Below are 21070 nucleotides of genomic sequence, written 5' to 3' on the forward strand. Positions count from 1 at the left end.
TATTACGTTTATTCAATAAAATAAATTTATACCAGTTATAATTATTGATGAATACGTCTGGGGTGTATTAATCCATACTTCTACTCTCATTAATAAGAACAATAGAAATATTATACAATAGTAGGTAGTTACCTTCCTTAGTTATTTAATAAAGCGAGTGGTGACGGTACAAGTTAAAACAGTTAGGTATAGCTAGGGGTACCGGTTCCCATAAGAAGAAAATATCATGTGGCCATTTAAAAATAAAAATAATAATGTATTACACTGTATGCACATGGCAGTATGTCACATACCTATCTGATGTAAGGTATTTTTATAAGATAAAAGTAACGTTATATAATAATAAAATAATAAAACGTTATTATTATATCATTATGACCCTCACATTTTATTGAAAAATATATTGAATATAATCACCTGTCAAATAAAAACAATCAGGTACATTACTAGGAATTCACCTAAAAATGCTAATTTTTTAAAGATTAGGTACATATTTTAATCAGTGGTTATTTCATTCTTTGCGTGGGTACTACTGTTGGGTTGTTTGTGCGAAACCTCATAAATACTCATTAGGTTACTTAAACAACAAAATATTGTTTTTAAATTAAAAGGTTAAATTTTTTTAAGTAGGAGATTGGGGATGCAAGTAATATTCTAGCATCCATGCCTATTTATTATTTATCATTATGTTCTTGAATGCGAATGTATAATGATCTCTGTGGTTCCACGTTCAAATTGTTTTGGATATTCGAAAGAGATTTGACACTACGACGTACATTCATATTTACGGTATGTATTCATATTTTGTTATTTATTATATTCAGTATAATATAAGAGTATTATTATTATAATATTATGTAGATTGTAGATGTAGGATAAATGTTTAAAAGTGACTTACAAAACGAAACATTTATTGATTAATGTATTTTACTAAGATAATTGTGGTTTACTGGTACTTATTAATAAATTCACCGATTTTTTGCAGTGAAGGAATGTAAAATATTTATATTCTTTATGTAGGTACCTAATGAATATATGCTGTTTGATTACATTTTTTTATTAATAATAAACTAATTTTTTAAGAATCTTAACCTCCATTTTCCTCTATAATAGTCTATTTATTAAAATTTGTTTTTAGAATATTCAAGTATACCTAAAGATCACATTTTCAAATTTCTGTTGTGATATAAATTTCTATTTTTTTAAATAAAAATCCCCCTCCCATCTTTTTACTGAAAATTATTTAATGGATGATTTCCTTGAAAATGTTGATGTACCTATTTAGTATCTAAATCAAATATCTTATAAGTAGATTCTAAATTATTAAAACATTTATATTAACAATAATAATCCTTAATGGTGTTACAAAAATATAAATTACATGTAATATTATATTAAGTATTTGTTATACTTGTATCATTTTTACAGTCCTGTAAAGAATATTTTTAAAAAGTACTTGAGTAAATACTCAAATACATTTTTTTTAAAGTATTTAAGATACTATTCGAATACTTTAATTGTAAAGTATTTCAAATACTACTCAAATACTTTTGGTTTTTAAAGTGAGTTTCTTACTATAGTAATATAAACACATAGGTAGTACTGGTAGTCAGTGTTGGGTAGTAACGTAACGTGCGTTACTCGTTACTGTAACGTTATGGTAACTTCGTTATTATTATTTTTGGGTAACGCAAGAGTAACTACGTTAATTATTTAGAAGTAACTTAGCAAAAGAACGCGTTACATAATTTTTTTTTTTTTTTTTGGGGGGGGATACTATCTAGGTGCTATTTCACGGGGCAGTCCTTCCCCTCGTATCCGCATCAGAAAATGTAATTATATTAATAATTTAAGTAGGTATTTATGTAATTACAAAATTTTCTCAGTATAATCTAATATAATATTATATAAATATACGATTTTGTGTTAATATTATTTTCAATTTAACTGATTATAAACATCGATTATAGCCTATACAGACAGCAACTGCCAACTGCTATAGTTTATTTATTTTTAGATCACATCGATAAAATATGTACATCGATATAGTATGTCCCGATGTCCGTGTTACGGACATACGGTCGAACGGATTACCGATAATAACTATTGGTAGGCCGGAGCTTATGTCAACAATTCATAGTTATATTATCAGTTATCACAGTGGTCATTTGTTGAAAATAACATTAATAACCTAGTACCTATCTGGCTATCTATATTTGGACTGTACTAACAATATTTTTAAATTAAACCAGAAAACCCAGGCGTCGCGACGTGCCGTCGCCCGTCGTATCACTTCAACTTCCAGTTACCTAATATAGTAATATATTAGTTATAACTTATATTGACGTATTGTGTATTTCAGTATTTGTGTAGCACTCGCTCACTAGTCACTGGACTGTGAATTGTAAATTGTTATACCTTTTTAAAATGTTCTAATGTTTACTGTCGCTTTATAATTTTTTTAATTATTTCTTAAATTTATTTTATTATGGAAATGGAACTACCGTGGGGTGCATATAATACATTTTTTGAATGTTTATCTAAAAATAACCAAAATATTGTAGTTAAATGTAAATTATGCGTGAAGTTGAAAACATTATCTACTTCGATTACAAGTAGTTCTAATTTGAAAAAACACATTGTTGTAAGTACCAAATTCAGTTTATTCATATATCTATGTAATCTCTTAACATAATAATATACAGTATAATTTTGATTAAATAAATATTAATAAATAATAATACCTATACAGGCTGATTATTATTTAGATTTTTAAATGTTTATATTTTATAATTTGTTATTGCCTATTGAATATAGGCGAAACATTCTACAAAACTTAAAGAGCTTGAAGATCTTTTAAATAAAAATAACCAAAAAGTGCAAAAACGTAAACATGAACTCGAGTCAAGTATTGGCCAAAGTTCATATAAAAAACAAATGTCCATTCCTAATGCTTTCAACCGACCTCAAGTTGTTAGTCAAGGTAAGATATTAGTATTACAATAATACATGTATAATATACGCATCCGCAAACAATTTTTACTATTGTAAATTGTAATTTGTAATTTATTTATTTATATTATTCAGAATGTTTGGATACTATGATCACAGAATTCATAGTTTGTGGTAATCACTCATTCAGTACAGTTGAACAAGAGAAATTTAAAATAATAATTGATAAAGGATTTCCTAATCGAAGTTCATTAACACGAAAAACACTCATGTCTCGAGTATCGACAAACGCAGAAAATATACGAAAAAACGTAAAAGAGGAGTTAATATCTACAAAAGTAAAACATGTCTGTGCAACTGCAGATTGTTGGTCTGTGTTTAAAAAGTAATTATTTATTATCGATTTATCCTAATTTAATATTTGAATGATAATATGTTCAACGGGCACATTTTTAAATCAAAAAAAAATATTTAAGTTTTATTTAATATTAATACCTACATGGCTATATAAATTAATATTTAAATAATTAAGTTTACATAAGTCATAAATTCTATATTATGAATATGAATATATATTTTATTTTATGTAGTGAATAAAATGTTTAGATAGGCCATATAAGTAGGTGACATAGAGTCTATAAGCTATAGTTAAGACTGTAAAATAATAAAAAAATGTTTTTTCAGAAGTTATATTGGGATAACAGCTCATTGGTTTGATTTTGAAACTCTTGATCGGAAATCTGCTGCTTTAGCTTGTCGCAGAATTAAAGGGAGGCATACATATGATACATTAGCAAAAATATTGAACGATGTATTTTGTGAATATGGCATATTAAATAAGATAATCAATGTAGTAACGGACAATGGCTCTAACTTTGTCAAGGCTTTTCGGTAAGATTAATATTCAGTTATAATAGTAGGAAATTCATAGTTATCTGCCTAATATAAATGTAATCGCCACTAATTGGTGTATTGTTTTAAAATATACAATTTTTAATATACAATTATTATCATAAATCATAAAATCATTAGTTATTTTAATTATTTAATTTAATATATTAGTTATTATTATTATATAATTATTTTTGCAGTATTTTTGGAGAGCAAGAAGATGTAACTGTAAGTCAGTGCGAACTTGATGATGGTGGAATTGAAGAATATGTTGAAGTTATTGAAATAGGTAATATTCTTGAAGAAGAAAATATTGATTCAGCGTATCGATTACCATCTCATCATCGCTGTGCTAGCCATACTCTGAATTTAATTGCCACTAAAGACAGTGAAAAAGCTTTATCTGATTCCATTTACAAAAAGCAAATTAGGATCACATTTGCTAGAATGCAATCTTTATGGAACAAACAGGAACGCACTAGTCTAATTGCTGATGATATCCATGATTCGTTAAATATTTACATTGTTGTACCAAATGCTACACGTTGGAATTCCACTTATAAGGCTGTCAAGTGTTTATATGAAAATTTGACAAAATCTGAACTGGAATTACAATCTATTTGTGATAAAGCAAACATTCCTCGATTTGACAAAAAAGATGAGTCATTTATGTCAGATTATTGCAAGGTAGATAACTAGCCTAATAGATTAATAATTTTAATTGATTATTAATTATTATAAATAATATATTTTATCCTTAAATAAATACAATTAATAAAAAAAACTGATTTTGTAGGTTATGGAACCACTAGCCCAAGCTCTTGATTTGCTACAAGGGGATAAATTTATGTGTATGGGATACCTTTTACCTACAATTAGTTGGCTTAAAAATAAATTATCAAAACTATCTATATCAGGTGGTAGTTGTAAAGCGTTAGCTACAGCCTGTTTAGATGGTGTGAACGCACGATTTGATTCTATGATTTCAAAGAAATCAATTATACTTGCAGCTGTTACTCATCCCAAATTTAAACTCAAGTAAGTATTAAAATAATAGTTTATTAAAAATAGTTTTTAATTTGTATTTATAACTTTTATAGTTTTAAGTTAATGTATTACTAATGAGTTTAATATTTTAGTATTTTAGTCTGGGATTCATAGACTATTTTTTTATTTTTTATAAATATTTAATAATTATCAATATATTTTTCACTTATCAACATAATATTGTGATATTCATAACTTGAATATGGATTTTGAAGGCATTCGCTTTTTTTTTTATTTTTTTTCAACTATTAGATACTTTATTATTCTATGGCAGCTATATATTAAACTTATAAACTACATGGAATCCATATTTACTTTAATTTTGTTATTGTTATCATTTTATAACTAGGTGTATGGACCCTTTAAAAAGAGAGGAAGCTAAAGATCTTTTATTAAATGAGATTGCAATTAATTGGCAATTCCAGACCGAGACCAACATACAGACCATTGAGTTGAATCAACATGTAGAAGAAGATGATTTTCTTTTTAGTGAAGAGTTAGTTTCTGATCAACCCAATGATGAAGTGGAGCGCTATTATAATACAGTTTATACAGGCGATTTAAAAATTTTAAATAGTTTACCTATGATGAAACAAATGTTTGTGAAGTTTAATACGTCACTCCCTTCTTCAGCTTCTGTTGAAAAGCTATTCAGTGTAGCTGGTGATATATGTTCAAAAAAAAGAGCTAGGATAACAGACCAAAATTTTGAAAATACTTTATTATATAAAATAAATATTAAAAAAGATTAATTTAAAAAAGACTTTTTTTTTATGAAACTTAAATAACACAAGAGTAACGTCATTGTAACTTTTGAGTAAAAAATGTAACGTAACGCATTACTTTTGTACTCGAGTAACTATCAAGTAATCTAGTTACCTATTTTATTTTGTAACTTGTAACGTAACTTAGTTACTTTTAAAAAGTAACTTACCCAACACTGGTATGTAGTTAATAATTTCATCGTTAAAAATGGCATTAATTTAATGATCAGCCCATGGCCCATGAGGACAAATCTTTAATTATAAAACAGAGACCCGTGAGGCGCTCTTATTCCGACTAGGTATAATATTTAAACTAGCGTAAGGGAACTGCCAATGAAAAAATTCCATTTCCCCTGGTGGGCGGTCTCCCGGGGTCTTTGTATTAAAGTTTGAAGACAATAGAAAAAATTATCAGAAAAAAAAGGTATATCTACGAAGAACTTTGTATTTATATTTATAAATAGAAAAATTATAAGTTTGAAGAATATAGGAAATCAGGGAATAATAAGTGGATGTCGCTCTGCTGTACAGTAGGTTACAAGTGGGTCACTGTATAATGGATAGTATTAAATTTGAATTCAATGATATAATATCACTGTATGAGAAAAACGATTCTGAGCGGAGTCGGTATGTCAGTCTAGGTATAAGATATATTATATACTTATCTATGGTATTAAAAAAAATATTGACCTATAATAAGTATCATTAATAAATTCCAAATTAATTATATCACAATATCCATTAGGTACTTATAACGCAACAAATTAACTAAAATAGTAATTTCGTTTAAATTTGAACTTAAGATGACTATAAAAATAAACCGTGCTTATGTATTTTTTTTAGATTTTTTGGAACTTTATTGATAGTTATAGAAAAATAAACTAATAAAATTGAAAACTGACAATTAAAACAGCTCAAAAAAGAGTCAAATTATTTTCAAGTATCTACAGTTATTCCTTTTTTGTGTAAAAATTCCCGTTTTTCCTTAATTTCTTCTTTTGTTTTTCACGACGCTTTTGAAAACTACTGGAAAATTTTACTTTTTACCCCCCAAAGTACCAACTAGATTCACTTTCCTATCAGAAAAGATACTGTTGAAGAAAATCTAAGCACTTTTACTATCCTAAAAGTTGATGACAGGCACAAAAATATTTTTTTAAAAATTAAAAATTAAAAAAAACACACATCATTGTAAAATCAATACATGCATCGTTCCACTCATAATCTAATAGGTATATTTACGAAGAACTTTGTATTTATATTTAAAGATAAAAACCAATATATTGCATTTATTTGTTTATGTATGAATATATATAAATTTCTTCAGATTTTTCATCTTTACCCGCTTTGAGGACTTCCTGCGTCCCCGCCCGGACCCTATTCGCGTTCCCCGCTAAAATTTACAGGCCGTGCGCGGCCGTACTTTGTTCCTGGCGCGGCGGGCCCGCCGCGGAGGAGATAACGTGCAAACCGAGTGCCGCCGTTGCGCGTGTTTGTCGTTAAATTTTTAGAAAAGTCGAGTATTACATGTAGGTATTACTACATACAGGCACTAAATACATGCGTCGAAATGTTCGATTTTTTTATTGATATATTTACATGTTTTTTTTTAATTCAATAAACTACGTTATTATTATATTATATTTGACTGCCTTTTGTCCTTTTGCCTACTCGGCTCACTCCACGGCTTCCTTATATTGGTATTTATATATTTGATAATTGATTTGGCATAAATATACACGATATAGCCACTGTATCGGTCTGTAGGTAGGTACATGTATATATTATATAATTAATAAATGTATAAATATTAATTATATAATAAAATATCCTAGCTCGAATCGAGTCGACTATACTGTAGTTATGTTTAATTGCGTTCGGAATTTGCCGGGACGGCGCAACGGTTTAAGAATTATAGATTTGACTCCAGTTCTCCACTCAGTAAGTAGGTATAAGGCGTCGGTGCGGATGGCCGTCCGCAATTTTTTTCCGTTATTTACCTTTCGCTATCACTTCCACCTTATCATATTTCACGAAAATTTTCCGATTTTTTTCAAATTCGAGTTTTACTGCTTTTACGGAATTTGTACGACCCCGTTAAAATTTTATTCGGGTTCCCTGCTAAATATTTTGTAGGCCGCGCGCGGCCGTATTTTGGTCCCGACGGGACGGCCGCGCGGCCGAGTTTATCAATAGTTTTGTCAAAATGTCGACTTTTAACCCTTTTTAAAATGTCTGATCTCCTTGTTGGCCAGTTATTCTCGTTCCCCGCTAAATGTATAGGCCGTCCTCGGCCGTTCTTCGTTCGCGACGAGTCCCGGAGCGGTTTGACATCGCGGAGAGTGTAGAGCGAAATGTTTTAAATTTTTTTTCACGTAATTTATTACTTAATTTTGCGTTTTTGGTGACAGTAATGAACGTTGTCCGCGATCCGACGCAGTCGGGTTGGACAGCTGATGACGTGAACTGGCCGTCGCACATTGTCCGCTATCCGACGATGTCGGATAGCCTACTCCTATTACTACGATGGACGTCATTCCAGGTGATTGACCTGCTAGACACCCAAAAAAATACGTTGGCTATATGATTTGCATCGATTTGCATCGATTCCCGAAATTTTTTTAATTTTTTTTCATGTAATTTCGCTTTATAGCGGCAGTAAAGAACGTTGTCGGCGAACGTTGTTGCTTACCCGGGTTATCACGTCGAACCGTGGAGGTCCTAACCTTATCACCAGGCCTCCTTATCACACACCAACCGGCTCGAGGCCGACGACCAGACCAAAAGACCACAGCAGCTTCCGACATCGGTTAACACTCCTCGCCAACTCGGGGGGTTTAGGGGTCTCCCCCAACGACGCTCGGAGAGCTAGTATGGGTATAAAATCATCGCACGCAGGTCGTAAATACCTCAGCAGGATTAGTTAGATCCCTCGGACCGATCGACCTCGCCCATATACTTTGTCGCTATTATAGCATTATTGTAGGTACTGCGTAAAAGACCAGCTGGTGTAAACCGGTTTGGATGTTTTCACCCCCTCGCTTTGTATTTCATTATACCCTGCACGACCATGAAATATGTGAATACGGACAGACAGCCCGATGCCTATCAGAAAATTATTTTAAAACATAATGGACCCATGTGTGTGTAATTTCTTACATTCTCAAAAACGACAATATACGTATAAAATCATCGCACGCAGGTCGTAAATACCTCAGCAGGATTAGTTAGATCCCTCGGACCGATCGACCTCGCCCATATACTTTGTCGCTATTATAGCATTATTGTAGGTACTGCGTAAACGACCAGCTGGTGTAAACCGGTTTGGATGTTTTCACCCCCTCGCTTTGTATTTCATTATACCCTGCATGTCCATGAAATATATGAATACAGACAGACAGCCCGATGCCTAACAGAAAATTCTTTTAAAACATAATGGACCCATGTGTGTGTAATTTATTACATTCTCAAAAACGACAAAATAAATACCTAAAACCGTGACAACGGATAACGAAAAGGTTTTCGTGCGCACTACAGGATGAGGTGTCTTTATTATTCTGCGTATAGTTAAAGATTAAATAGATTCCGGGAAAAAATACTTGTGTTGTAGTATAAATGTCCGGACGATGAAGGTATAAAATATACAGAACAGAATATTATAATATGTTCGTCGTTCACCATCATATTATTTAAAATACGAAAACGTTACTAAAAATGTATAATATATTACCTATTATTATTAGATAGTCAGATAAAACTAAGTGGATTTTCATGTAGATGTACGGGCCTTCGATTTTTTTTTTCTAGTTGAACGAAATATATTGGAAGGATGCTCACGATGAGCATTACAAAGTGTAATATATACCACAGATAATAAGCATTATTTATACTTAGGTATATACTCCATTGTTTGTAATGGTTATAAAGTATTGGTTATTGTATAATTTATATTCAAATATCATAGTAATTTTAGTATATTTTTTGAAAAGAAGTTTTTTATGGCACGATGCGGGCTGTCCGGGAATAAAATGTTCTTGACGAAATACTATAATTTATAATATATTTAACAGTTATTTTAGCCAAAACATCCAATTTTTATTCCATCATACTGATGGATCTAGTAATGCGATAATATACTTTTTAAAACTGATTTGAATACATTATTATGTTTACTTGAGATTGGTCAGTCCACTTTTCCCAATTTCACCTTCCCAACATCTATAAATTTAGCTTGAACATCTTGAAATTTCAGAATTTATTATTTTGTAAACATTGTCCATTGCCTGCTTTGTAAATGGCGGCCGACTTCGATGACAAGGAGACGGCTATCTAGTTGTATATATCTATGATCCCTGCATAATTATGCATTGAACCTTTTGCCGTGATTACATTTTATTGTGCATCTCGTTTGGTATAGACTAGGTAATAAAAAAAATTATAACGCGAGAATTTGAAGCAGCATGATTAGATCTGCATATTATACATTTATAATCATTATGATTCATAAATTATAACAATTTGGTGACTATAACATAAATTTTAATGATAAGAAATCTGAGCATTTAAAACTTTCCTTATGGACACAATCAATTTACATAATATGATAAACAATCCAGCAGATTCTAAAACGAGAGATGACACCACTATTGATGCAGTATTTTCAAGAATTTACATCACAAACATACGTATTAGTTATCACAGGTCTTTAATTTTGATTATTGAATATGATTAAAATAATAGTAATTAAATAATAAAAAAGTAATAATAATAGTTTTCATTATCATTAATTTTACACATTTACTTTTAATTTGAATGGTTCCACTAAAATGTATTTGTTATCTATAATATTTGTTGAAAAAGAAACTTCGTTTCTACCGGGTGTCCCATGACACCACTCACTTTTTTATAATTATCGTACTGTTAATATATAATACATAAATGAGCCATTTTATACAAATTATAATTACGACTATGAACAAAAATAATAATGATAGTAAAGACGCCACGTGGTCACTCGTTCATTAAACCGGGAAAAATTCAAATAATAAAATAGTGGCGTAAAACATTAATGATCCATATAATTAATGATATAATCTTACAATGAAGAATATCCTAATCTATATGTATTTTATAATAATTTGTTGTTTAAATTAATGTTCCAGATTATGTAGTTAAGACTAAAATTTGTATATTTTTAAAATATGTCACTAGTTACAATATAAAACAATAAATATTAAGAAACACGTACGGCGTACCTATCACTATAGTGTGACAATGTAACGGCGACGTCGATAATATAAATATTGAGGACTGAGATAATTACGAACGGCGAGACGTGTCTCATAGCATACATAGTAAACCCCACTCACATTAGCGATCCCCTGTACCCGCGCGCCCATATTTGCGAGACGTTTCGTCGCAACGTCTATTAAACTTAAATATAACACCATATTTGGAATGACCCGTATCGCCAGCTCGTATACATGGCCGTACCTCACGCTTCTAATATATTTCAAGAATAATATAACTGTACATTGTACAACACTAGGTACAACGAAAAACATTTAACATACTACATACATCATATATTTTATGATATAAAATAAAATTCACATTTTTCAATATTTTATAAAACAAAATAATAATAATTTATTTGTCCCGTGTTCTAATTTCTAAGTGGGGAGACGTTGTCTCTTTATCTCCTATGACGCTTTTCCACTGTCAATAACAAAATATCAGATTATAACTTAAAAATAATTACACAGTATGACTATACTAAGTGTTTGAGCATTCGCAATAAGCCAAATAATATTTAATTTTTTCTAGTACTATTATTACAATTATTATAACTATTATTATTTTACACCTATACAAATAATATGTGGATTGTGGACCATACCTACACATTATATTATTAATTTGTATTATATATTTGATGGACTTTTTTTATGCAACACAAAAACAAACAATTTTTAATCACACCAACTATACGTTTAAGTTGTCAGTCCTAGGTCTGCATAAAGTGGGAAGGAAGTTTGTATTCAGAGTAATTTTTTTTCATGCGGGAACTTGCGTACGGTGTAAATTTTTTCGTGTGGGAACTTACGTATGGCATACCCAGGTGTGATTGTTACATGCTATATCTCGTGTGGGAACTTACATTGGCATACGTAAGTTCCCACACGAAAAAAAAATTATACCGAATACAAACTTCCTTCCCACTTAATTCAGACTTGGGACCGATAACTTAGTTGGAGTGGTTAAAATTTGTTTGTTTTTGTGATGCATAAAAAAAGTACAATCAATTTTTAATTGAATCTTGTCTAAATATATAGTAAAAATTAATAATATAATGTGTAGGTATGGTCTACATATTTTTTGTATAAGTACCTATAAGATAATAATAGTTATAGGTAATAAATTTAATAGTAGTAATAGAAAAAATTTAATTTTATTTGGCTTATTTCGAAAGCTCAAACACATCACATAGTCATACTGTATAATTATTTTTAAGTTTTAATCTGATATTTTGTTATTGATATAGTTTCTCCCCTATTATTTGGGCTAGTGCTAGTTTTGATACAAGTCTTACTACAAACGCTTGCAAGAGTACAAATAATATGTGGACCATACCTACACATTATATTATTAATTGTTATTATATATTTGGACTAACTACATTTAAGTTGTCAGTCCTAAGTCTGAATAAATTTTCGTGTGGGAACTTACGTATGGGTGTATTTTTTTCCCTGAGGGAACTTACATATGTACCCGCTTACCTGCTATGTTTCGTGTGGGAACATACTAAACCCCATACAGATGGCGTTATGAACTCTGGGTCCCCGTTGTGGTGATCAGGGATGGAATCCTTTTATAGTACAAGAAGTTCTACGGATAAAATATTTTGTCGGCAACTATACAAGAACCGGATCCTATAAAAAAGTTACCTATATCACGTTATCTCTTATTTATATTATTAACTATTATCAAACATTCCAAAATATAGTTCGAATAAATAACTAAAAATAGTATAGTCACGAATTCAAATATACTGATACCTACCTATAGATATTAGTATAATACTATATTAGTACCCTTTATTATCTTTGCGAATACTCAACGATACATGAAAAGGAGCTCCTAAACTGACTTTCCGAAAGTGTAAAAGTATCCTAGCACTCCGATGGAGTTAAACAGAGTTAAATATATACTAATGAATAGACTATTTTAAAATTTAATGTACCTAATGATTTTTTTAAAAGATTATTTTAAAGCATTTAAGCATTGATTAAATATGTAATAATTTAATTAGCGGTGTTTACAGATTTGACGTTAAATTATTTTGTAAAAGTTGCCACTAATACTAAGTTCCCACACAAAAATGTATTTAGACTTAGGACTGACAACTTAAACGTAGTTAGTCCAAATATATAATAAAAATTAATGTGTTTCCTGGACTGGGTTGGACATGTATTAAGTTTATTATATCATCTTTATCTCATTATTATAATTTATTATAAAACTTAGTATTTTATAAAATAACAAAAATAAAATATTTAAAATATATTTGAATTAGAATTTAAATCAATAATTTTATATAGCATAAATGTAGATATATTGTGTTATATATAAAATATTGGGCTACACCGGGTGATATTTTTTTATCAAACAAAACTCATTATTTCAAAAAGTGTACCGAAATGAATCTCTATAATCAGTTAAATTAATCAGCTGGAGATTTCCTAATCGGAAGGTACAAATTGTTTCCGTTAGAGCGCGTAGTATCGTTAGCTTGTTTTACCAATGACGCAACTACAATATTTACATATTATTTTGAAAAGTAACTGCGTTTATAATCACTACAACAAATAAGCGCTAGTACGGAAATCTCCAGCTGTATAATATTGATTATGGAGAATCATTTCGGTAGACAATATTCTAGATTCGTTATGCAACCATACTATCTTTAATCGTGGGCCGTGAGTCCCCAGCAGTGTGAGGTACTTTTTGGTGTACGTCCCCCGACCCCCGCCGACCATGTCGTTACCAGTCGATTTTATCTTAATCCGTGAGCCGGTTGTTGACAGCACGGCGAACCGTTTCACGCAGGTGGCTTCTGATTGGTCCCCCAAAAATATTTTGTCTGTTATACAGTGCGGCAAAGTGAGTTGTTTTGCTAGAGAATGTTTGTAGTTGGAGCGACCCGTATACAAAACTACAAAATTCGAAACGGCGACTACGACGAACGGTGCGTGCGGTGGAAGAGGTTATGTTTTATCTAGAACTTAGATTAGGACGTTAGATTAGGCTATGTCATCACACGGAGTGTGTTAAACCTATAATATTATGAATATTATATTATTATTACAATAGTTAATAAATTTATTCCACAATTTAAAATAATATAATTATTTCTATGATGTACTAATGACGGAACATGGCTGGCCGGCGGGATTGGGATATTGAGTGTTGCAGTGGCGGCTAAGTGCATTACAGTGTTGTATTAATGTATTACTATTAGGTATAATAAGTCAATATGACGAAAGTGTTGAAATAAAAAGCAGACAAGTTACTACTTAAATAAAATATCTTTAAACATTAATTTATAGTATTTATAATAGCATTTTTAATCAATAATTTAACGGACCGTTAGCCGTTTTGATGCCTCGCTAAACAAATTTCGTTGCATTAACGTTATTTAAATATTTAAGAGCCCGTTAATTTTTTTGTTAGAAAGTGCTCACGAGTGTTGTCAGTGCAATTAAATCGAATTCAAAACACTGCACTAGTTCACCGAATACCTATTATTAGTAAAATCGTCACACCGAGATGCGCACTGGTTCAAAATATGCGTCAAATCTAAAACGCTAGTCGGTACAAATAACGTTAGACTATCGACTGACGAAGAAAAATAATAACATTTCCAAATTTCTCCGACCGGCAGTTGCAATTACCGGCAGCCGCCGCCGACACTCGGCGCAACGGCAGTAGGTACACACTATTTCCTCCGCGCACACGAAATATATTGGTAAGATAGTGTTTAGTGCTCACACATAGGCAGGGGTGGATGGTAGTATATATGTTACAGGGAAATATTTGAAGGGGCCGCAAACTGAAAAAAAAATTTGGTCACTTCGCTCGCATAGATATTCAATCTAACACCTTCACCTATAAATAAAATGTTTTGTGCGAAAATGTATTTTTAGTTTGGTGAGGGGCTGGGGAAACGGTATATGATGAAATAAAATTTATAATAAAAATTAATTATTATTATTATTTATTTAATATAAAAATTTTAATTCTTAACTTTTCTTGATATTATTATATTGTTGAAAATAACAGTAAATAATAATAATTTATATAAATTTAAACCATTCCTATTTGGTAAATATTTTCTTCTGCAAAAAAACAAAGTGTAGACCCGAGTGGGCCCCCCAACATAAACATGGGTGGGGGCCCACAGGAAAAATCCCTTTTTCCCCATGGACCACCCCTGCATATAGGTCATAACTATACTGCGTATTGCTGATATAAATGTATATAATGCTTTTATACGTACCCTTTTTTTTCCAGTTCCTCTATTCCGTAACATTATTACTCGATCTATGCTTAGGTACCTACACACTCGACGATCTGGAAGCTGTTCGTAATTGCGACACGTAAATTTGGTCGTACACGGCGACTAGGTAGTAAAATGTATAAACTACGTCGCGAACTGCGACTGGCCGCTTTGCAACGCGCTCGTCGTCGAACGATAATTTAACGGACACCGCTGTGATTGGCGAGAAATTTTTAAACGGGGATTCTGCGACGAGAGATGAAAACGCACTACCACACCGTCACACTGCGTTAAAATTTGTGCGTACGCGTACTAGTTTGTGATTCCACCCTCCGTGGCAGCGGGTCGGCAGATGTTGTTTCCCCCACCAGTGATGGCATACCATTGTCCCGAACCATCGCCAGGGCAGCGTTCACACCGAAGCGCACGCATCTTTGACGTATAGATAGTTGACAGACAGAACATAATTTACAAGTCTAGATACACTCATAAAGAAATGGACAATGGACTAAGTGCGGAGAGAATTGATAATGAAATAAGTTGTATGATATGTTTTAGTGTAAGAAGGAAAACAATTTAATGACAAGGATAACAATGTTTGGAAAAAGTTATCACGGGTATAAATTATTGTCATAGGTAGGTATATTGAAATTGAATACTATCTCTTATTAGCACTTAGTGGTTCACATTAAAGAACTATTTTAGTATGGTATGGGAAACGTACCGCAAAAATATAGAGGTCCAATGTACATTAAGATAAGTTTTGTAGGTAGCTGCCGCACTGCCGCCACAGGTAAATAATGTACAGTTGTAAGTATATGTAAGGTTGACGATAATATTATTGTAACGTAGATATTATTATATTGAGGAGTATAATAATATTATCCATGTTTTAAAGTCGACGTTTTTACACTAATGTTACTTTATATTACACGTTTTACTCGTTCACTTATTGGAAATGTTATTGATAGGTACACGTCATCTGATAAACATTTTATGACGCAAGGCAAGGCATTTTTTTGAAAATACATACACTATTTTTAATAAATAATGATTACACATTAAATAGTAATTAGGATATACCATTTTGGATTTCCAACTAGGTAGCGATAGTAATAACGAATGACGATAAACGCGTTTTTTTTATACTTTCTTTTTCTAGCTAGCTAAATTTAATTATATAATGATATATTAATTAGATAGTTTAATAATTATAAATTATGACTGTACAGTACTACCAGAATTTATTATCTATATGATTGGCCATTCTATATGTGGGCGATTGTAAACTCGGCCCGAGGAAAAAAAATGTTCAAAAGGTCTATTGTAAACTCGTCCAGTGTTTTTTTCAGGTAAACATTATTTAGGTGTAAACTCAGTCCGGGGTTTTTACAGGTAAAAATGATTCACGTGTAAACTCTGCCCGAATAAAAATATACGTTATACGTATAATATTTTTGAGTACTATTTGGCATTACACCATGAGGAGACGATTCTCACTATACTCCAAAAATTGTTTTAATTTTTATATTATTCTTCATACTATGAAATTCGTTATATAAATGTAAAATTGTGTAAAAATATAAGTAATATTTTTCAGTATTCAAAAATATAAGTAAAATGTATTTGCAGATTAATTAACATGGCTATATGGCTATATCCATCTAATGTTTATCGCGGCTGCAGTATGTCTACAGTTTATCTACCATAAGATAATAACTTTTTTTTAAATATTATTATTGTATTGACATTGACGTATTATATATCAAATTATTATTATTATTATTATTATTATTATTATTATTATTAATTATTATTGTATAGACAAACGTAATGTATATCAAATTATTATTGTTAGATTTTTTAAAACGTATAACTTTTTAAAAAAATATTATTTTTGTAGACTATATTATATAACGTTCAATTTTTATATTAAGTGACAAATTAAATTTATAATTCACTTCCGCTACGTCCCTCATGAAATCAATTATAGATAGATAGATAGATATAGCCATATAGGTACCTATAGGTATACCTATAAAGTATAAATATAAAAATAAATACAATAATATAATAAAAGTACAACAATTACATTTTTTAAATAAATATTAATTATATATGAACTGACTATACATAATATAACATGCATATAATGTGTATATTACATATTGTATAAATTATAAATTAAAAAAATTAAATATAGTAGACAATTTTGTATTTTCGGACTTTTTGTCCGGCAATTGAAAAACGAATCTGGACTTTTTGTCCAACTTTTTTTATACCGGACTTTTTGTACTCGGACTTTTTGACCGATTACCGAGTTTACAATCTACCTATTTTATTACATATAATTTCCGGGCCGAGTTAACAACGAAAAATGTAACCATTCTGTAGTTAGCTAACTATTAAAAATAAAGTTCTGAAAATCTTCACTGCACTTCTCCTAACCAATGTGAATCTAACAAGACCCCAAACAACGAAATCTGCTCTCCTATTGCGGAGATCTATCTCACTAAATAAAAATGAAAATGATTTTTTTGTGGACCTGTTACATCGACATTTTTCTGGATTCAAATTGTTATACCGCTTGGGTGTGATATAAGTTAATAAATTTCTAAAAATTAAAAATCAAGAAAGTTAACATGCCGATCCCAGACTTGGCAAATGTTTTTTTAGTCTTGTAAATAATTGTCGATTAAAAAATGTTCGCTTGGTCAAAACACTTAAAAAATTAGTACAAAGTACCTTATAATAGTTGCTATTACTGAAATTAAGAATACAGAACAGTATTCTCGGTATGACAATGGTGTCACGCATTCGAACGATCAGAAATTTACTTTAAGGGACGGGGCTAATACCTAATGCTTAATATTATGCGAGTTTTGCCGATTGTTTAACAATATTCACGCGGGCTCATCACGGTAAGATTTTCAAAATATATTGACTCTTTGAGCTCCTTTCATTTGACATTTTATTTTATAATTGTTTTTCTATAATTATCGGTAAAAAAATTGTATTTTCAGTCTAAACTGCAATTTAAGATTCTTGATAAATTGTTATATGATAGCTATCTAAAAATACGATACATAATATCCATGACTTTCTTTGGAATCGCGGATATTTCCCCCCCCCCAACTGTTTTCGGTGTAGTAGGACATCCATCCCAACGATATATTTTTGATTCGGACATTTTTCCCCATTTTTTTAAAAGTTTACTATTTAATAACAATATTTTATTATTTAATATGAAATTATTATTTTGCCTAATGTCTAATATTTTAAAATATTTTCATAAATATAATAAAATATAGATGTATATTTTTGATCAACTGAACTACTTTATTATTAAATTTTTAAATATCTAATAAGGTAGTCTTAGCAAAAAAAAAAATATGAACAAAGGCTAAAAAATATGTGTTTAGAAATAACAAAAGAATTAGTTTGTTTTTACAAAATGTATCATTTTTATGTCGGAATTTTTAGCTATTTTTATCAATTATTAATTATACTATATTTTATGCTTATTTTTTTTTTTAATTTTTATTTTTTAAGTAGTTCATTGGATCGAACATATAGATTTATAATCTATTATATTTATGAAAAAGAAATAATTTTATATTTAAAAAAAAAAATAATTTCATATTAAATAATAAATAATATTGTATTATTAAATTTAATATTATTAGTCAATAATAAACTTTTTTAAAAAAATGGAGAGAAAATGTCCGATTCATAAATATATCGGGGGGGTGGAGGGGTAGACCGAAAACAGTTGGGGGGAAATGTCTATTTATCCTTTCTTTTTAGTTTTTATTAGCAATTGCAATTAAATTTAAAATGTTGACAAAATTCATCAAAATCAATAAAATTGATTAATTATTTTGTAATTAAAATTTTATAAAATGTTCAATGTATAGCTTAGGCTTGAAAATATAATTATAAGGTTTTTCATAAGTAGTTTATACTGGAACAGAAAAATCAAAATTATATATATTACATATATACTTACATGATTTTTTTTATAGACATTAATTTATGATGTTAAAATTTGACGAAGAGTAACGAGGTTAGATATTTTGTGCTGCAAAAATATTTTGAAACTTACATTTATTCAATTTTATATTCCCAATAACTTTTATTCAAAACGTTTGGTATCATTATATAAGCTATTGTTTATTTAGAATTTTTTCGACGAACCTGTTTACGCCGTTCTACGCTACAAATAAATCTGCATCGGTATTGACTCATAAGCTAATAACATTAATTATATATAATATAAACATATACTATTATAATTAAATATGATTAAATATTAATAAATGCAATGTTTCCGTTTAAAAGTATAATTCACCTACTTTTACTAAAAGAAAAACGAATTACTATAATACCAATAATCTACTAAAATTAGTATTATTGTTTTTTTTTTGTATATAAATGGTTTCCATTGGTTACTCAGACGGATCAGGTACGAGCATGCATAAAATTGTTGAGATTATGGCCTCGAATAAAGAAATAATATCTTAAAACCAAATGTAGGTGAGTAGTCGTGTAGCTTATATTATACTCTAAAACTATTCAATCGAATTTGACGAAAATTTCAGAGATTGTTTTTATAGATTCTAGAAACTTTAGAGACAATAAGTAGTTTCAACCACGTTAAAAAATATATACCGAGTTCTAAATCTAATCCTCGACTTGCGGTATGTCCTTCTAGGTCGAAATTATTTCACAAAGCCGTTTCCTAATATGTCACCCGTACAGTTTTACGGACATCTCTGAAGCAATACTTTCCTAGTTACGATCGTCAAGCACGCAGACGTTCGTTTGTTTGCACACCGCACTTCCAGAAGTTCTGTCTCGGAGAAAGTTTCAATGTATAATTCGTCTTAGAAAAATAAATTGATTGAATTGCCGGAAATAATAAAATATACCTAGAATACGTCTCTGCTTTGAAACGGCTTAATAGTTAATAGCAATACAGTTCCACATGACTAGTAGGTTTACGGCGTTAGTTAGATAATTTTGCAGTAAGTAGGTATTTTGCGCATGCATAATAAAATTACCGACGGCAGCGACCGGTCTGACTGTCCATGGCAAAATTCCCCCTAGTAATTTGTGCCGCGACGGCATTGGTTGTATGGTTGTATCTACATTATTATAATATAATATAGGATAAGCTGAGGTATCAACGCACAGCCTAAACTGCTGGGTCTAGAGACTTAAATTTTGCACAGACATATATTTGAATTCAATGATAAATAATTGCATACGAAAAACGATACTAAGCGGAGACGTTGTGTCCTATAAATAGTCCATGTATAAATATTAAATAATCGAATTGTATAACTAAAAAAAAAATTTTAAAAAATCAAAAACATTTCATGGCTATGAATAGCGTAACTTTCTATTAAACTTTTTTGTTTGTTTAAGGTGAAACAATTTGTGGGGAATCTTCTATTAACATTTTTAATATTAGCCACATAAAAAGAAAAACTTTTATGAATATCTAACCGAAAAATAATTTCAAAATTTGAAAAATTGATCATGTTATAAAAATAGTCAATAGTTTTAATAAATAGGTAAAAATAGTCAATATAGTTTGAAAATTTTACCATGCACAGATAATTCTAAACAAATATTTTGCGAATATTCTAAGTGTTTACAGTCAGTAGTTTTTGATTTATACCAAAAAATAAAATCGAATTTTTTAAAAACTACACTTTTACTTTTAAAAGTTCTTATTTTTCCTTAATTTTTATTTGTGTATCGCAAACTACTGGGAATTTTAAATTTTGACCTCAGAAAAGATGCTTGATGAGAGAAAAACCCATACATCATTGCAAATTTTCAAATACAG

General features: G+C 30.1%; 1 protein-coding gene across 1 annotated transcript; it reads left to right on the forward strand.

Annotated features, from left to right (window-relative positions):
- Positions 1 to 2789: 2789 nt before the first annotated feature.
- Positions 2790 to 3854, forward strand: LOC115034681. Its single transcript, XM_029492010.1, has 2 exons — positions 2790 to 3337; positions 3637 to 3854. Exons 1-2 carry the CDS (start codon positions 3102 to 3104, stop codon positions 3845 to 3847), a joined length of 447 nt encoding a protein of 148 aa, XP_029347870.1. The 5' UTR covers positions 2790 to 3101; the 3' UTR covers positions 3848 to 3854.
- Positions 3855 to 21070: the final 17216 nt, after the last annotated feature.

This window comes from Acyrthosiphon pisum, unplaced genomic scaffold (assembly GCF_005508785.2).
Source record: "Acyrthosiphon pisum isolate AL4f unplaced genomic scaffold, pea_aphid_22Mar2018_4r6ur Scaffold_20564;HRSCAF=21400, whole genome shotgun sequence".
Lineage (NCBI taxonomy): Eukaryota > Metazoa > Arthropoda > Insecta > Hemiptera > Aphididae > Acyrthosiphon > Acyrthosiphon pisum.